Consider the following 16,584-nt stretch of genomic DNA (forward strand, 5'->3'; position numbering starts at 1 on the left):
CGTCCTCTGATGGGAGTACTGCTGCGGCACTTGCTCAGGAAGTCCTTTCGGCGCCCTATCTTACCGTCGACTTGTGGCATCAACTCTTCGACATATACAAGCTGCACTTCGCTACCGAACTCCCATTTTTGCACCTCCCAACTCTCAAAGTCATCGTTCACGATAAAGAGAACGAGAGGGCGTCAACCGAATCGAATCTGGTTCTATTGGGCATTCTGGCTCTCACTGCAAGATTTCATCCCGACTTGGTCAAAAATATGGCACACCTCACACACGAAAAGATCGCGGACCCCAAGTCTCGCGGTATTCTAACCAGTTCGGCGCCGTCAATGGTCTCAGAGTACTTCGCAAACGCTCTGACAAAGGCACTGGGACAACTCGAATCAGCATTGACATCAGCGACTGTCGTCCGTGTCCAAGCTTTTCTCATGCTGGGCTTGTACAAATGGAGTCAGCCGAATGGCGGCTTGGCTGCATGGATGTATGTTGGCGTTGCCATACAGATGGCTCAAGGCTTGAAATTGGGGTTTGGAGACAAGCCTTTGGGCGGCAAGAGAACTCCGGCCCTGTCTCCTCGGTCAAGTAAATCTGCCCGACCACCCTCCGACTTAAGGGAAGACCAGGAGATCAGGCGTCGTACCATGTTCAGTTGCTTGATACTGGATCGTCTCCTATCCTGCGGATCAGATCGGGTTTCTATGGTTCGGTCCGACGATCTTCAAATCCAGCTGCCATGCACCCAATACGCTTTCGATCTCGGCCGCGTCGTCTATACCGGATTTTTGCTGCAGGTGGAGTATGGCATGAAGCCACCAATCGATGACAGTGTCTTGAGTCGATTCGGGCAACTAGCAGATTTCTGGGGCGATATTACCAAGTACAGTTTCGCGGGCGGCCGCCATACGGAATCCCTTCCGCCGTGGGACCAAGAATCGACTTTCTATCAACTGAATAAAAAGGTAGACGCCTTTTACGCACACCTTCCGGAAGAGCTCACCTGGTCCAGCTCGAACTTTTGGAAACACGACAGTAGCATGTATATATCGCTTCACATGCTGGGTGCCCTATGCAAAATCATGCTGCATCGCGAATACATCCCGTTCATCGCCATCAAATGTTCTGAGCCGGTCGGCCCTCTGGATGAGCCTGTATTCGACCGCGAAACTGTTCCCGACCACTTTTGGGAACGAAGCGCAGAGCAGGTTTTCAAAGCTGGAAGGCATATCATCGACCTCATCTCGACATGCAGAGACAAACTTCCACATTCGTCACTGGTCATATTCGCGATTTGGCAAGCAGCGTTTGTGGGAATATATGCACGGCACTACCCTCACATGGATACTCAAAATCACATAGTCAGCAAACAGGAGATCGAAGAACGGGATTCGGGAAACATGTCTGAGAGCACGCAGACGGGGAACACCAGCATTGCTTTCCAAGCATTGACCAAGGTTGCACCTTACCAAAGCATGGCCTCTAACTACGTCACGTATTTCAAATACATTGATCAGTATCTCACCAAGGTCTGCTCCGATTACACGAATCGAGGTCCGAGGAGGAGTGGGGACGGTCCTCTGACCATTCGGCTGGGTGGAGGTGGCGGCGGACTGAAAGAGTGGAGGGCAAAGGCCGACGAAATTCGGGAGCCATGAGAACATGCAGATAGGAAACACCAGCATCGCTTTCCAAGCATGGACCAAAGTTGCGCCTCACCAAATCATGGCCTCCGATTGCGCCACGCAACATAGATCAGTATCATCTCACTAGGGTCTCGTTGGAGCGCACGTCGAAGGGGTCCCTATCAGGAGTCCTCATTTACCGTCAACACCGCCCCATCCCCCCAGCAGGAGGCATTCCTCACCAGTCACCATCACAAAGCTTCTCGCCAACGCGGGGGTTTCCGCCAGGCAAGGTCTCGATGTTTGATCTCAATGCCGAGACTGTCGATGTTGAATCCTATGTGCACCAGAACCAGGGTCAACGACTTGGCACCATGTTTGGGAACTTAGAGAAGTCTGCTGCAGGAGGTATGTTTTACGCGTCCGACACTGGGGAGGAACGAGTGAACGAGGCGATGCCATATAGTCGTTGCAAGGCGAGCATCAGTCGGACACCAGCGACGTTTTGCATCCAGACAAGGGCTCGGTGGGGATGAATCGCCTGGGCAACGTCTGATTGTAGTGATCGAGTCAGTGATCGTAATATCAGACGCCCAATAGAGTCATCAAAGGCTTTACGTCGACGAAGATTTGTTTTGAATTCTGAGAAGCAGTGTCGACGGAAACATCATTCAGCTAGGAGATGACTAAGTTACTCGAACACAGCACTTTTATCAACATGTATTTCAATATAAAGATCCAGTGAAGGTACATGAATGTGCTAATACATCGATAAAGGGGGAGATGGCCGTTCTTCCAAAAACCAAGTCCAAACATCGTATCTCTGAACCCGCTCAGGAGTACTGATACTAAGGCTGCGGCGGCGGTGCATTTTTCCAAGGATGGCCAACATCGAGCTCAAACTTGGGTGGCTCTCCCTGTTCTCTGGAGTATGCAAACACCGAGTCACCATTGGCCGTAGCGAAGGCACACATTTGGCCGTCTACCTCCACGCGCACCGTCTTAACGACCAAACTCAATAGCTCGTCGGGTCTGAAATTTGGCGCGGATACGTTCTCAAACTTGCACCACCGTATCCGGACATGTGCGAGTGCTGCACCTTGTAGCACCGCGTAGCTCGGCTTACACTTGTCGGTCAAGTGGACCAGGCGTTCTGTCGGGGATTTGGCGCTGAAGTGGTCGTACAGCGAGTGAATATGGATGGAGCCTGCGTTGTAGGAGCTGCGAGCGCGTGGCCATATCTGCCGCTCGCAGGACCTAACCATCCTGGGCGCGAGGCTACAGCCTGCGACATGAGGCTTTGGCGCCGTTCGGTGGAAACCGCAGCGGTGGGATTCTCCTTCTTTGTAATTCTTGTCCGGGGACTTCTGCGGAGAGATGAAGATTCACCATGTCTGCGCTTCGGGTTGGATACATCGTTGAAGGTTGAGCCGGACAGGACCAGCACATCGGCGGCATCGGCAGTCGAAGCCTCGACATTGGAGGAGCTGGAGCCGTCTTCATCGTGATCGCCAGATGCGGGCCTCTTTGGTGAGAGAAAGGCAGACCCATTGAATTGAGTGAACTGGTCAGACTCCAGGGCACAACATGTATGGAGGTTCACAGTGACATTCTGGAGGTCTCTTCACTTGGCCAAGACTTCCATCTGACTCCTTCCTCCATGGGTTTTGAAGATGATGCTATGCCCATTAACTTGCAGCATCGTGGTCCCGCAGTAGTGGTGTTGTCTTTTCGATCGGTGGTTGCCTTGAAGACTGCGTTAGTAAAGTGGGCAGCGCCGCTTGCAGGTATGGAGGACTTACACATTGTTTGCTCTTGCAGATGCGGACAGAATCAACGGGTAGCCGTGCTCGTGGAGACCTTCTACTCAACTGCTAAAACTATCCAAGATAGCGTGGGTACGACTGACGATGGCACTGCAGGACAGCATGCAGAACGCTGGTTGAGAAAGGATTTATACGAAGCAATGGTTACGACTGCCCGGTAACAACAGTCGATGGGTGGGTCAGCCGCGGCACTGAGCCAAGGCGGTGTGCTGCTGCCTGGTGAAGGCGAAATTATGGAATAAGTGACTTCACGACAGGTATAATGGCCAACGTTTGATTAAAACCACTTCTGCTCGCTCTCAGGTCGCCCGGCAAGGTTACATTTCATCAGGTGGGATTTCATTTGAAAGACGCGCAGAAGCATTCGCTGACGCCCCCCCCCCCCCCCCGGGTCGGATGGGTCTGGACTGCACTCTCAGTCCGCCGATGCCGTAGCCCGTCTCGCCCTGCAAGTCTGTCCCTTGGAAACGCCCACCACACTCTACGTGAGTATGCCAATTTGCTGTGTGATGCCATGGCGGCTGGAACGGGACCAATCGACTGTGATGGGCCTTGAGCCTGTCGCTTTTCCAAAGAAAAGCCCGCGTCTGGCTGCAGGCTTTGGCTCGCTGATGCGGCCGAGGGTACATCTCTTGACTAGCACTGCAACATAGCGCAAGGGGTCCGCTGAGTGCCTCACGCACCCTAGACTCGCCCTGGTCTGTTGTCTCTGACCTTTGTCCCCTGCTCAAGTGCCCATGTGCTGTGATCCCTGCCGTGTATCTTTTTGTACCGCAGTAGGTGCGGGTGTTATTCTCTTCGGCACCCCTCTGCGCGCACACCCACCCCTCTCCATCTGATGAGCGTATCCCTGCAAACTATGTTGTAACCGCGCCAGCGCAGGCCACGTCCTAGACTGGGTGGGCTGCAGACTCTAGGACGTGGCCTGCAGACGAGCCGCATTGGGCTCGTCGCAACGTGCCAGGGCCTGGAGGGTGCCAGTTCGTACCTTGCTCTTCACCGACGGACAACGAGAGCAAGACATGCATAAGTAATCTTCTTGTGACAAGAAATCAGTCGTGTCTCTTACAGCTCACTTTCGATAATGTCCTTCCCTTACTCCGTCCAATCGCGGGGCATCCGACGTACCCATCTACGTACGGGATGTGGAGCGCCTCCTGGCAGAATACTTGTCAGACAGTGCATGTCATGGCAAGTTTCCCGCGACGAGAAGATCTAAGAAACTGGCCATACGTTATGGGTTGTTTCAAGCGGTTAACGAGAAGGCGGCCGTCTATCGTTGACATGGGAAGCAAATCAGCCCTAGCAGCCCATTCAAAACCCGACCGACAGTACCAGAAACAAATCTTTCCACAAAAGGGCAGGCAGGCCTTTTGCATACACCCGAGACCATGACAGCCAAAGGCTTCATCGTAAGATGAACAGCTCTATTCTAGACAATGGCGTCTATAACGCCCCAGCTTCGGACCTCGCATGGTCGATAGTGCCCTGTGGTACCCTAGGAGGTGCATACAGCGGTGGTCATAGCGGATACCGGGGTCTTCTCCGGTGTGGACGCTGGGAGTGAGGTTCCAGAGATCCTGATTGTCGATACCTGCAGGTTTGCAGGCTTGTTGCTGCCTAGCCTTGGCCATCCATGGGTAAATTCCTGGTTGATCAGGTTGAAGGAGTGGCCCGGCCGCCTGAACGAAGGCAAAGACCAGTCCGATAGAGTACGGGAACATTTACGTGAAAAACTGAGATGGAGCTGAGCCGTTGGCTTTGGTATGTCGAGTATCGTCAACACTTTTGCCTGGACGACGTGGCTGAGTCTCAATGCGCCACAACCCGCACTCGATATGCGCATGGTTCCAGTGCGGGGTCTACGTACGCCGCAGAACACTAGCTGAAGCTCACTCGTGCATAACAATGATCGATGGCAAGCCTAGGGCCGTTCGGCCCATGATGTTAGCGAGGCCCCAAGTTACCTACGGGATCTCTCAGCTGGTACTCCAGTGGACTAATCACTGACGTGCAAGTCTTCGGATTTCTTTTCCGCGTCATCTATTTTTGGGCGCTTTTCAACACGCAGTTCTGTAGGTATGGACTTTAACTACAAAATTTGCCCTCGTAGAGGATAGAGTATGGACACAAGGGGTGGGATCCAAACGCATGGTGCTCAGAAGGCGCGATTTGGAAGGCAGTGGGTAAGAGCTATGAACTATTTGGAATACAGTCCTCGTTGCCTCGCCGGTAAGTGTAAATATGGCAGAATCAAGCTCGCCAGATTAAGCAGCCTTTGAGAGGGCATGGCTGATGGAGAGACGCTATGGTTGATTAGCAAGAACATCGGCGAGTACAACGTCAGCTGAAAGGTTTCGAGCCATTTTGAGGCGAGTGATAACAAGCAGGAGAGCCAGAAGAGACTTGGCATGCAGGAGGTAGGGCGCTCATGTTGCAAATTGTCAAATAATATTGATTGTCAAATAGCATTGCCAAAGAGGTCTAGCGAAGCGGATTCATCGATGGGCTTCGGAACCGCTGCGGATACCCAGCCGCTACGCCAGCTCAAATAAATAAAGAAGGTAGCCATAACAAAGTTTTACATCATAACTTCAAGGAGGTTAAACAGATGAAGATAAGGATGCGTAGCCAACGCTTGCTAGGCTTAACACCTCCTTGACAAATATCGGAGCCATTGAACTGTGAGTCAAAGCAGGTTATTCTGCCATATAAGCAGTATGGTTGCCTCAAGAGTCGTTCCACGAGTCTTTCGTACTGATCTCGGCTACTTCAGAAGCGGTTTCTCTATTCTCCCTTGGTGGTGATCCCGTGTTTCACGCCGTGGCGAGTTTTATGCGGTTTGCGAAGTCAATCTCGTCTTGACGGGGTGCAGGCGTTCTGCAGTTGAAGGATTGTGCTTCGTCTTTGTCGATGTCGTCGCTGGCGTCATCGACGATGTCAAACACATACCGGCGAATGAGACCGTGGTTGGGCAGCCATATGACGCCGTCTAAGTCGGCGATCGAGGCGTCGTTATATTTAGGCGTGTTCCGAAGTTCCGACCAGTCATCGACGCGACAATCATGCCAGTTAGTCGTTTTGAAGATCCAGACGGGCCTCAGATAGTGAAGGATGAATTGTGTTTCGGAGACGAAGGTGACGTCATTGATATCATTCAGCTGACCATGAAGGAAGTTGTCGACTTTCTCATACGCTTTCTTGGCCTGTTCGTTCAGTTGTTCGGAGAAAACGACGGCCTCGATACAGAACTGTTGTCCTTCCGCTTCTAGCTCTTTTGCCACCGAGCCATCGTTCTCCGTTGATTCAGGCTCCAGGTGGGTTGACTTGCCCCAAAACGACTTTTTCTTCATCTCACGCATCTCCATCAACGCTTGCTGGCCTTCGGTTTGGCACCTTCTGATGGTATCTACCTCGGCTGGCTCCAGCCGCGTGCCCAGCAAGAAGGTGCACGTGACAGGGTAGACTTGCTTGGAAGTGAGTTGACGCTTGTAGCTGCTGACAGCCATCTGGTAGATGAATGATGTGTTGTTCAGCAGCTTTGGTTGGTTATGCGATGCCTTGTTCGCTGCTTTGTAAAGCGATTGTAGATTGCGGAACGTGAGCTGACTACTGGGCCATCCATGCCAGAATCCCTTTAGATTTTCTCTGGTGAATGCCAACAGCTTGACCAATCGCTCATCCTTCGTATCTGTCTTGAGGAAATTCTCTTCGTTTTTGATGAAAGTTTCCATACCTTGGTCAGCCAGCGCAACCTTGTGTTGCTTGATGAGCTCGCAGGCTTGTAGATAAGTTTGGGCATTAAAAGTTCCATCAGAGATTTTAGCGTGTTGAGTTCTGGGTCAGAAAGCTGCTCGGTATCGGGGTTCGGAAGCGTTGTGAAATAGAAGGTCATGTTGCTGCGAAGCGCCTTTCCGACCAGTAATAAGATGGTGGCATGGAGAAGTATGGCATTCCTCGTGACTGGACGAAGTGTGTAAGCCGAGTCAAGCCAAATCTGTCCATGGCGGTCATTCAGAGAGCCCCAGGCACCCTTGTGACCCCAAAGAGCGAGCTTGGCTGCCTCCTTGAGTATGTTCAGGATAACGATGACTCCGGCCGGAAATTTTCTGAACCCCGGGGGAAGCGTCTCCGGTATTTCCTGGTACATCGGCGGCGCCTCAGAGAAAACTTGAAGCGTGAAATCTGGTTTGTTATGACTTCGTGGTGGCTGGTGTGGATCCGCGTTCGGAACAAGGCCATCTTGTGTGGGCTCTGGCGCCTTTTTCTCTACCAGTAAGCTGCGGTTTGGTGTAATGGAGTGAGTGGGCAACATTGTCGTGTTCTCAGCATCATCTTGTTTAGAACAGCAGCTACCCATATCGAAAGGCTTGTAGAAGATGTCTTGCAAGAGAAGTTGAAATAAAAGTTTGCAAAGATCGAAATGAAGGCTTATAAACGATGGGTCGTTGGCTTCCAAGGGTTGCCAATAGTTACTGATGAGAACTTTGACTTGTTGGTAGGGTTTTCATTGTTTGCCTGAACGAAGCGAGAGAAGCGGGCGATTTAAGTGTTTCTGCGCACAAGTACCCTCGTCCACAGACACCAAACTCCAGCGTGTAGGGCTATGAGAAGAGCCGGGCGTTAATCAGGGCACTGCCAGAACCCAGTGTCAGGGCCGTTGGAATAGGACTCGCTAACGAGCCCCTGTCGGCCTTGTCAAGGCAGAACCCGAGCGCCGCGCAAGGCAGATACGCCAGCATACCGATCAGTGCACCTCAACTTAGTTTTGTTAGCCTAGGCACCCAATATTCAACCCTATTATCTGCCCTAGTGATCTCACGCCCCGCAAGACGAGCATATGGTCAGTTTTGATCTCGATAGGAATACGCCTAGTCGATCGGCGATGACAACCTGGCAAGCCGTGCACTGCTGCGCCGCGCTCAACTATTTCCATCAGGGACCACGGGGTCTGGCAAAAGTAGTGTCTTGGGTAGCAGCTAACGGCCGACCATACTACTCAAAGGGGGTGTCTTGTCTCGTTTCCAACACAAGCAAAGCAGATTCAAAGACGACACCGCGCGGATGTCCTGGGTATGGAGTCCGGCAACACTACTCCACAAATGAGACGTGCATAGCCAGAGGTTTGTGTACTTCCTCGCTCTCCATCAAGGGGCCGGCATCCTTGAGCATCTGCTGGTCGTTTGCGTGAGCATATCCAGTGAACAGGAATCATTTGGCGTTGCTGAGCTCGTGGAACACTTTGTCAACATCCAGGCGCGCTTTCGTAGAGCCGCTCAAAAAGCGACCGAAGGTTCAGTCCGCCTTGTCGTCCATCCATTGCGTGGTTTGGTTCGTGCATTGTAATGAAAGTTACATGCGTCTTCAAATCCGGCTTATTGTCGCGTACGCCACAAATCAGATCGAATAGGAAATTCTGGATGGAAATACGTCGCTATTCGTAGTTATTGTGGCGATGGCCTGGGTGCGATGCTGAACGGACCATTGCAAGCTCAGCTGTCTGCGAATGCCGTATGCGCTGGAGAGAAGCATGGGCAACGAAAAAAAGTAGACACAAACAAGAAAGAGGGTGGTGATGACGAGGGGAGCTGGGCGGCAACCGGTCGGCGACGAACGATGTCCGTCCCTGCCACCCGCCAGGACGAGAAACTTGAGTCCGCGATGAGTGTGGCTGGGGGGGGGCACGCTGCGAGCACGCTGCGATATAGGCAATACAGGGGCGCCGAATCATGAGGTGGTCTGCCATGTGGGCTGCCTACATATGCACAATCATACCATTTAGCTAGCAATGCATTCCGAGTCTGCTCCATAAAACTGCGCGGTACTTTTTAAGCTGCCACCCTTACTCCGCTTTCTGAGTATGATTTCTGTCATCACAGGCATATTGGCAGTCTGGCAGGTAGCCGCTCAAGGGACTCTGGCACAGTATAGTGAGTCAATGATATACGATCATATCATGTCGAGTAAGGAGAATCACGAGTCTCAACAGTGCAGCCAGGAACTCATCAGCTACTTGCATGTCTTGAAGTCTAAGAAGAATAATATAGTATTAGCCTGTGTAGGTGCAACATATTCTTTTAAAATCAATTTCAAAGCCCACAGTACTGTCACGGAGAGGTTAGCCAGCCCTGCTTAGGTTCACATCGTACTGTACCAGACGAACATTGGAAGGACTAATGAATGGCCGCTCTTGATGGCTGAGGATAGTGTCAGGACAGGCGGCCATTAACTCTGTCTCCTGAGTGGCCGGAGACCACGGGACCTAGTGCATGGCGGATGGGCGTCGGTGGTTGGTCTTCTGCGCATCTGTCGTAGCCAGCACACGACAGCGAGAAAGCGGTCGTCTAACGTTGATACAGGAAGTACAGCCTGGCGTAAAGCAGAGGTCTACGATGGTGTCCAGTCGTGTGGCTGTCGTCTGGCATACCAACCGATCCAACCCGTTGTTTCTGAGATGCGCGTATAGCAGCCCATCAGAATCCTAACCAAAGGTAACAGAAACGAATCTTTCCGCGAAAGGGCAGCCAAACCTCTTACATACCCCAAGACAACGACTACCAACGGTTTCGTCGGAACCCTAACAGCTCTGCTCTATACAATTGCGTCCATAACGCGCGGGCGTCGGACCTCGCATGGTGCAGTACCACAGGAGATGCACACAGCGGGTGTCATAGCAGATGCCGGGTTCTCCTCCGGTGTGGACGCCGGGTGTGGGATCGCAGGTATCCCACAACACAGTACGTAAGTTGGAAAGTCACACCATGATCGTGAAGACCACACACCTCATTGTATTGTTCGTCAATTTCAGACGAGGAACAGTGAGATCTCATCGCGTCAATGGACAATTGTTGACTACTCAGAGAATCTTCAAGGAGCATCGGGAGGACAAAATCAGGGGCTGGAGGAAGGCGGCTGTCTTCGGCCAGCTCGCTCAGCAGATTGCCGAAAACAGCGTTGGTGTTGAGGACCTTCGCTGGGCGAGATTACGGTTCTCCAGGAATGGAGCCATATCCTTGGCTTGCAAGGTTATGATCGAAGACGCGCATGGGCATTCGATCCCCATGCTCGCAGTTACTCGAGTCGCCGTCCCAGCACATCGTTACAAGTAACGAACACTTCCTCGCACAAAGAAACGGTGAAACCCTTGGTTAAAGGTTTTCACTTCATTGCACCTCCGCCACCTATGGATAATTATCCTTGCAACAACATATACGAGCATGGGTGGGCAGTCAGGGGTTAGTAAACCTGCCTGGCGCTCATTGTGCACATTATGTTATGGCTAGTTACAGTACTACGGAAGCGACAAACAAAGGCAGCGGTTAAGTTCAAGGCAAGCATTGGAGCCCTGGGAAGCCCTCTAGCTCAAGACAGGGGAGTATTTACCAATGAAAACAAGACTTTGTCGCGCTAGAAATCTGAAAAGTATAGAGTCATTGTCATCGCCACGCGTCGTGCAATGCCTAGCCTGATGTGATGGCTACTCCCGGAAGGCTTGGGTTGGTGTGCCCGACGCTGCCACGATAACATCTTGGCTTGCCTTGTGCTAGCATTCAGACTTATACAATGCATTAGGGGGCCTTAGTCCATAGATGCATCCTGGAGATGCCCAGGCGCAGACAGGGAGAAACCTGCACAATACAGCGGCAGAGGGCGCGTGAGTCTCGCTAGCTCGAGAATCAATAGGTACGTGCTAGAGGCGGGTTTGAAACTTGGGCCCTGCTTAGCCAATTCAATAAAGGTACTCTGTCATGCACTGCTAGCGCGGAAGGATCGATGCCAGAATACCGAAATGGATTGGCAAGCCTTTGGATGCACCACTTGGCTCATACCTCTTGGTATCTTTCTTCCAAACCTCCAAGCTGGTTTCCATAATCGTATGAGCTTCGTAAAAACACAAACTCAGGGCCACACCATGCCCCTTGTTCTTTGTATCTCAATTCAAAGATGACATGTAAGAAGGACCGGCAGAGGTGAGGGCGCAGCTCACTTTAGCAGTGCGAACGATCGACAAAGCTGGATCGGTCTCGCTTCTTAGAATGTCCAAAGACTTGGTGCTCGCATCAAACCCCAATTTACCAGAGCGTTTCTCAATTTCATGTCGAATCAAGTCTGTGGACCAGTATTTTGGATCACTCGAGTGCTCATCATCGCAATAGGCAACCGGAACCTTACGACACGTCTAGAAAGTAGACTTGCACGGCGCGACCTTTACCGTTATGACTTGAACTATGGAATCATCATTCAAAGTGTCCGAGAGCCTACGCAATGGATCACCAACCTGACGAAACTGAAGAAAATTAAGGAAAACCATTCAATAACTCATAAAGAGGGCTCATACAAAAATTCACAATTTGGCCAATGCCCCCAAAAGTAGATAATTTACCACAAGCCCAGGGCAAGACGAACTCTTATCTAGGCGATTACACATATCACATATTCCACTCACTGATTCTACAAAGCCACGGCAGGCTCACTAGAATTACAAGTATATATTACGCAACGAATAGCATCACAAAAGTGCCGCCAATTTCCAAATAACAGTAGTAAATCCTTACTTGAGGAGACATTTCCCTTTTCTCTATCCAATTTTGTCTAAATATCGGTTTGTTGAACACTCTTCAATCCCGTGTACTGATCTTGGGCGATTGATGCTGTCCCTTGCAAAGTTTGATCGGCTTTTGTGTAAATTTTGTTCATTTGAGCGTTCCAAATGTCTGGCTTGCGGTAGCCGCAGGTTGCACTATTGCTCGGAGATTCCGTAAGACACCGGTATCAAAAGGCCAACTGTTGTGGGAATTGCGTACCGTTTTGGCTGGCAAATTTCCTCCTGTTGTGCCGCTAGTCTCATCACGTTCGTCTGGTATTCGCCATAAGGCAGTACGAGATTCTCATCGTCCGTCATTTAGTGGTGGTGGTGTTGTCGCAGGACTTGGAGAGAGTATGGGTGACGTCAAGAAGAATGAGTGAAATGGCCAAGTTCAGTGGGAGATGAAAATCGAGAAAGGCGGAGACGTTGGAACTTATAAGATACCCTCCGAATGCAACGCAGTGCTCCCACCCGCACGCGGGAGTCAGTCATTCAGATTGTTTAAGGTTATGTTTGCCTTGCCTGCTGCCTGCCTCTGGCGAACCACCAGGCACGTGATAGGAATAGGTGTTCGTCAATCATGCATTGGGGAATCGAGCGACGAGGAGCAATAATTCTAATAAACGATAGTACTCCTTTTGCGGAACCTGCGACCCACCAAACTTTCGTTGCCATAACCTTGAGTATCTGTTTCGACTTACAGGTTCTAGTTCAAGGGGTAGAAGAAGAGCGCAATGCTTGATATTCTTGAACTTATTCAACCTATGGCTAATTGCGGTAGTCTTCGCATCCCGTACAGATACCTACGAAAGCCAAAAACACCGTAGAATACTAAAGCTGATAAGCGCTTAACCCGTATGGCTTGTAGGAAGAAGAATGGTTTTTCTGTAGCTAGCTTGACCAAAAAGTCTTCGTCGGTGAAGTTTTCGTACCAGATCCCACATCCAGCCGCATAGCAGGGTGTATGAGTGCAACAGTGAAAGGGTCTGAGACAGGGACCCTAGGCTAGCGCCTTGATTCCTCAGGCTCCGAATAATGTCCTATCCGATGTTCGCAATATCCATGCCCCTACTATAAATACCCGCATGTGTTCTTGCCCTAGTTGGAGACATTTCGTAGCAATCGTGAATACACGGTATCCTTTTCTCTGTATACAGACAAAGTATATCATGTCAGAAAGCCCTGGACGAGAAAAGACTCGTGAGAGAGTAAGACTCCCGGAATGCTTCGCTTCAGTCCAATGCTGATTCCTCCTTAGAAACGAGTTACTATTGTATGTGATGAATCTTCATCATTGATTACAGCTGATTAATGCCTTTTAGGCATGCTTGGAATGCCGCCGAAATAAAAACAGATGCAATCAGGTATTACCATGCGATAGATGCAAAAGGCGAGGTGTCACATGCCACTATGCCGACCGGCAAAAAAGAGTCAACACGTCCCTAAATGCCAAGCATGAGTCAACCTTCGGTTTGGGATTAAGCCAATTCAGAAGCGCAGTCAAACCAAGCGCCCCAGATGAGAAGACTCAATCCATCTCGGATTCACAACATTCGGGCCTCGGTCTTCATCCAGATCAACTGACCGCGCCCAACAAGACACCTGTTGCAGCCCCGGAAGAAAGCGCTGTGATGTTATCGGGCTTAGATTTCACTCGCGATTTGACTCACTGGGTAGTAGTAGTTTATGAACAATTCGCCGGGAGCACCGTGGCTTGCAGCGGCTTGCGTGAGCCCCTTTGCGTGCCCCTCTCTGGCGTGCGTGGTTTTAGTGACGCAATGCTGGACGCTATGGAGAAGTCTGGATGCCTGCGTTCGCATTGGGGATTTCATGATGACTATGAGAATCCTCTAACAATGATAGCCCAAAACACATCGATGTGAGTAACCAGTCTCACCTTGTCGAGCTGCTCTAATGGAGAGAAAGTCGAATTTATTACATCGGTTACCTGCATTTTTGCCCTCCCAATCCCCTTGCAAATTTCCCTTTGCGAATTTGATGAACCGAAAGACAGTGTATCTTGAAGCCGATGCCAATCGTGCCTATTCCTTGTAGGAGTTGACGTGGTAGTTTAGAGAGATATCTGAATTGTGTTTATTGATTCTAGGACCTCATTGAAAAGGAGATGATAATGATTGAACGAACTTGAGAGACGTGCAGGCGCTGCTTATTCATTACCGTACGATACCGCTTACGACGAGACGACCACTCGTCTCATACGGTATTTGAATACAACCCCTTAGGGGTCCCTCACTTAGAGACATCAAGCCACTTTCTACTGTATACGTGTTCCACTTGGATCCTCGCTTTATGATCATATACCAAGAAGAATCTTACCATTGAGAGGAATGGGACATAGTAGGCCGTCGTAGCCCTTGCAGAGCCGTCTCCATTTGTTTCCCTGGGCGCTATTCTTTCGAGCACGGACTTTGAGGATTTTTTTTGCTTCAATATCCTGTTATTGATATTCGTATCAGCTCCGTATCTCTTCGAGTCTTGTCTGTTCTATGCGAGGTTAAATCTTTCCAGTCTCGTGCAAAGTAGCTCAGGCATGGGGATCTGTTTGAAAATGGCGATATTGTCGAGACGTTGTCCGGCACGTGCAAATATGTCTTGGGTGAAGGAGCTTAGGATAACTTGCGCGTCTGAACCCTCCCCCTTCGAACGCGGAAGCAGCACTGAAGAGCCGTCAATCGGCTGCAGACCATTGTCGCCAAATTGGAAATTTCCGGGCTCGGAAGCTGTGCGGTGCGCAGAAGAACGCTGCATAGCTTATCGATTTTCGTGATCTGATCCCAAGCCTGTTTCATGTCCTGGTTCCCCGAGCCTGGTAAAGACGCGTTTGTGAGCAATTGAAGCTCCTTTTCCCGGCGCAATAATATCGCGGGCTTCTTTGCCATTTCCTTGATTGGCCTGAGCTGGGCTTGCTGCCTCATCGGACTTAGCTGGCTGAATGTCTCATTTATTGCAGTTTGCTTTTCTCCTTGATGAGCATCTAGCGTTTCGTTTTGTCTTCCGCCAGCGGCAAGAGACTTCTCTCAGTTCCTGGTTTCTAGGGGAAGCAAACCGCATTGCTCGCATACGAGGATGTCCCCGGGAATTACCTTGTTGGTATACACGTAGGCAGGTCAGAGCTTTCGGTTGCGACGAGGTTGATATTTCGGTCTACTTTGCGCGTATGTTTGAGGGGAAGTTCGTGGGCAGAGCCCGCGATCCCTCAGAGGGTATAAGTGGGTGGAAGGGTCCGTCTGCACGGGCTCAAACCGCCTACCTGCCTCCTCTACCTTACATAACCGTCTACCTAGACCTTTACTTACCTACAAATCCAACAGACCTCTTCCCAATAAGCACGACGTCGATCACCACGGCAGACCAGGCGCAGAACTTCACAAAGGCATGACGTTGCCCCGGGGCTAGTGACGATGATGTCTCGAGGCCCAGCACATTTGATGAGGAAATTGATTCTTCCTCTGTAAGCATTTTTTGACTGATGATGAACAGAAGATGAAGCACGTACTGCGCTCAGTAATCAAGTTCTCAATGTCGCCGGACGAAATCCTCTCAAATTGTAACGTGACGACAGTCACCGAGAATCCAAAGTTTCCATCCAAACATAACGAGGTTAGGTGATCGGAACTGTGAGTCGTCTACATATCAGGCAGTCCCTGATCCTCTACCATCGGCATGCCGGTGGTCCGTTCTCGCACTTTCAAAGACTTGCAATTTGCAAATGCTTCTCACCCGGATGGCTCAAAGAGATGAAGTCGGCGGTGAGCGGGGGACCGACATAGTAAAGTATTTTCCATTCCGGTGAATCATTGGCCGGTCTATCCAGGTAATCCCATATTTCCTCCATTAAGGGTGCTTATGGATGGCACAGGAAAATTGAGAAGTTTGAGATCTGCAGAGCTTGATATCCTGAGATGCGAGCATCCTTTCACGACCGGATCACTGGAGTACTCAATGGCGATTTGGTTACTTTACCTGGCTCATTGGTCTTGGCTGCAGTTCTACTCTAGTCAATTAATCCAAGGCCCTCTATACGGATGTGGCCGCCAAAATGATCATCGTTCATTACTTTTAAATATGTAGTGTGAATCTGTGTCCAATGTTAGCGATGGCCAAGTTGAACTTCGATAAGTCGGAACACCCCCATTCGGCCACCCCAAAAATCCCTCCCAGCCACCCTAATTAAAATCCTACCCTCAATTTACAAACCACCACAACAATTGCAATTATCGTCTAAACGCATTTCTTTTTGTTACGCATGTTCTTTATTATACTATAGTATCGTATACTGAAAATGAAGTCATTCGAGCGCTCGAGGCAATTAGAGGTGGTACCTCAGTCAAGAGGGCCTCGATTGAGTTCGGGATTCCAAGGAGTACACTTCGGAATCGTCAACGAGGTCAACAGGCCAGGGCAATCGCTTTCGCAGACCAGCAGAGGCTTCCCCCCTGGCAGGAAGATAGGCTGGCTGAATGGGTTCGTATTCAGCATGCTCTAGGAGTTGCACCAACCCACGAACAAGTCAGAGAATTCGCTGGGCGAG

General features: G+C 50.5%; 7 protein-coding genes across 7 annotated transcripts; 5 read left to right on the plus strand and 2 right to left on the minus strand.

The window, feature by feature from the left end:
• Positions 1-38: 38 nt before the first annotated feature.
• On the plus strand, positions 39-1,652 carry CABS01_16657 (fungal specific transcription factor; the record flags this gene model as incomplete). Its single annotated transcript, XM_060549987.1, has 1 exon — positions 39-1,652. A coding segment is annotated over one exon (1,614 nt), but the record flags the coding sequence as incomplete, so codon positions are not given.
• A 74-nt stretch (positions 1,653-1,726) lies between these two features.
• Positions 1,727-2,155, plus strand: CABS01_16658 (fungal specific transcription factor; the record flags this gene model as incomplete). Its single annotated transcript, XM_060549988.1, has 1 exon — positions 1,727-2,155. A coding segment is annotated over one exon (429 nt), but the record flags the coding sequence as incomplete, so codon positions are not given.
• Positions 2,156-2,467: 312 nt separating this feature from the next.
• On the minus strand, positions 2,468-3,425 carry CABS01_16659 (uncharacterized protein; the record flags this gene model as incomplete). The annotated part of the gene is made up of 4 exons (XM_060549989.1): positions 2,468-2,840; positions 2,912-3,183; positions 3,259-3,365; positions 3,422-3,425. 4 exons carry the CDS (start codon positions 3,423-3,425, stop codon positions 2,468-2,470), a joined length of 756 nt encoding a protein of 251 aa, XP_060404517.1.
• A 2,836-nt stretch (positions 3,426-6,261) lies between these two features.
• CABS01_16660 (uncharacterized protein) lies at positions 6,262-7,595 on the minus strand (the record flags this gene model as incomplete). The annotated part of the gene is made up of 2 exons (XM_060549990.1): positions 6,262-6,954; positions 7,182-7,595. 2 exons carry the CDS (start codon positions 7,593-7,595, stop codon positions 6,262-6,264), a joined length of 1,107 nt encoding a protein of 368 aa, XP_060404518.1.
• Positions 7,596-10,122: 2,527 nt separating this feature from the next.
• CABS01_16661 (uncharacterized protein) lies at positions 10,123-10,554 on the plus strand (the record flags this gene model as incomplete). Its single annotated transcript, XM_060549991.1, has 2 exons — positions 10,123-10,182; positions 10,306-10,554. The coding sequence occupies 2 exons, from the start codon at positions 10,123-10,125 to the stop codon at positions 10,552-10,554; spliced, it is 309 nt and encodes a 102-aa protein (XP_060404519.1).
• Positions 10,555-13,663: 3,109 nt separating this feature from the next.
• On the plus strand, positions 13,664-13,915 carry CABS01_16662 (uncharacterized protein; the record flags this gene model as incomplete). The annotated part of the gene is made up of 1 exon (XM_060549992.1): positions 13,664-13,915. The coding sequence occupies one exon, from the start codon at positions 13,664-13,666 to the stop codon at positions 13,913-13,915; it is 252 nt and encodes an 83-aa protein (XP_060404520.1).
• Positions 13,916-16,335: 2,420 nt separating this feature from the next.
• Positions 16,336-16,539, plus strand: CABS01_16663 (uncharacterized protein; the record flags this gene model as incomplete). The annotated part of the gene is made up of 1 exon (XM_060549993.1): positions 16,336-16,539. One exon carries the CDS (start codon positions 16,336-16,338, stop codon positions 16,537-16,539), a length of 204 nt encoding a protein of 67 aa, XP_060404521.1.
• Positions 16,540-16,584: the final 45 nt, after the last annotated feature.

Source organism: Colletotrichum abscissum, assembly GCF_030869225.1.
Source record: "Colletotrichum abscissum strain IMI 504890 chromosome Unknown Scaffold_124.1, whole genome shotgun sequence".
In the NCBI taxonomy this organism is placed as follows: domain Eukaryota; kingdom Fungi; phylum Ascomycota; class Sordariomycetes; order Glomerellales; family Glomerellaceae; genus Colletotrichum; species Colletotrichum abscissum.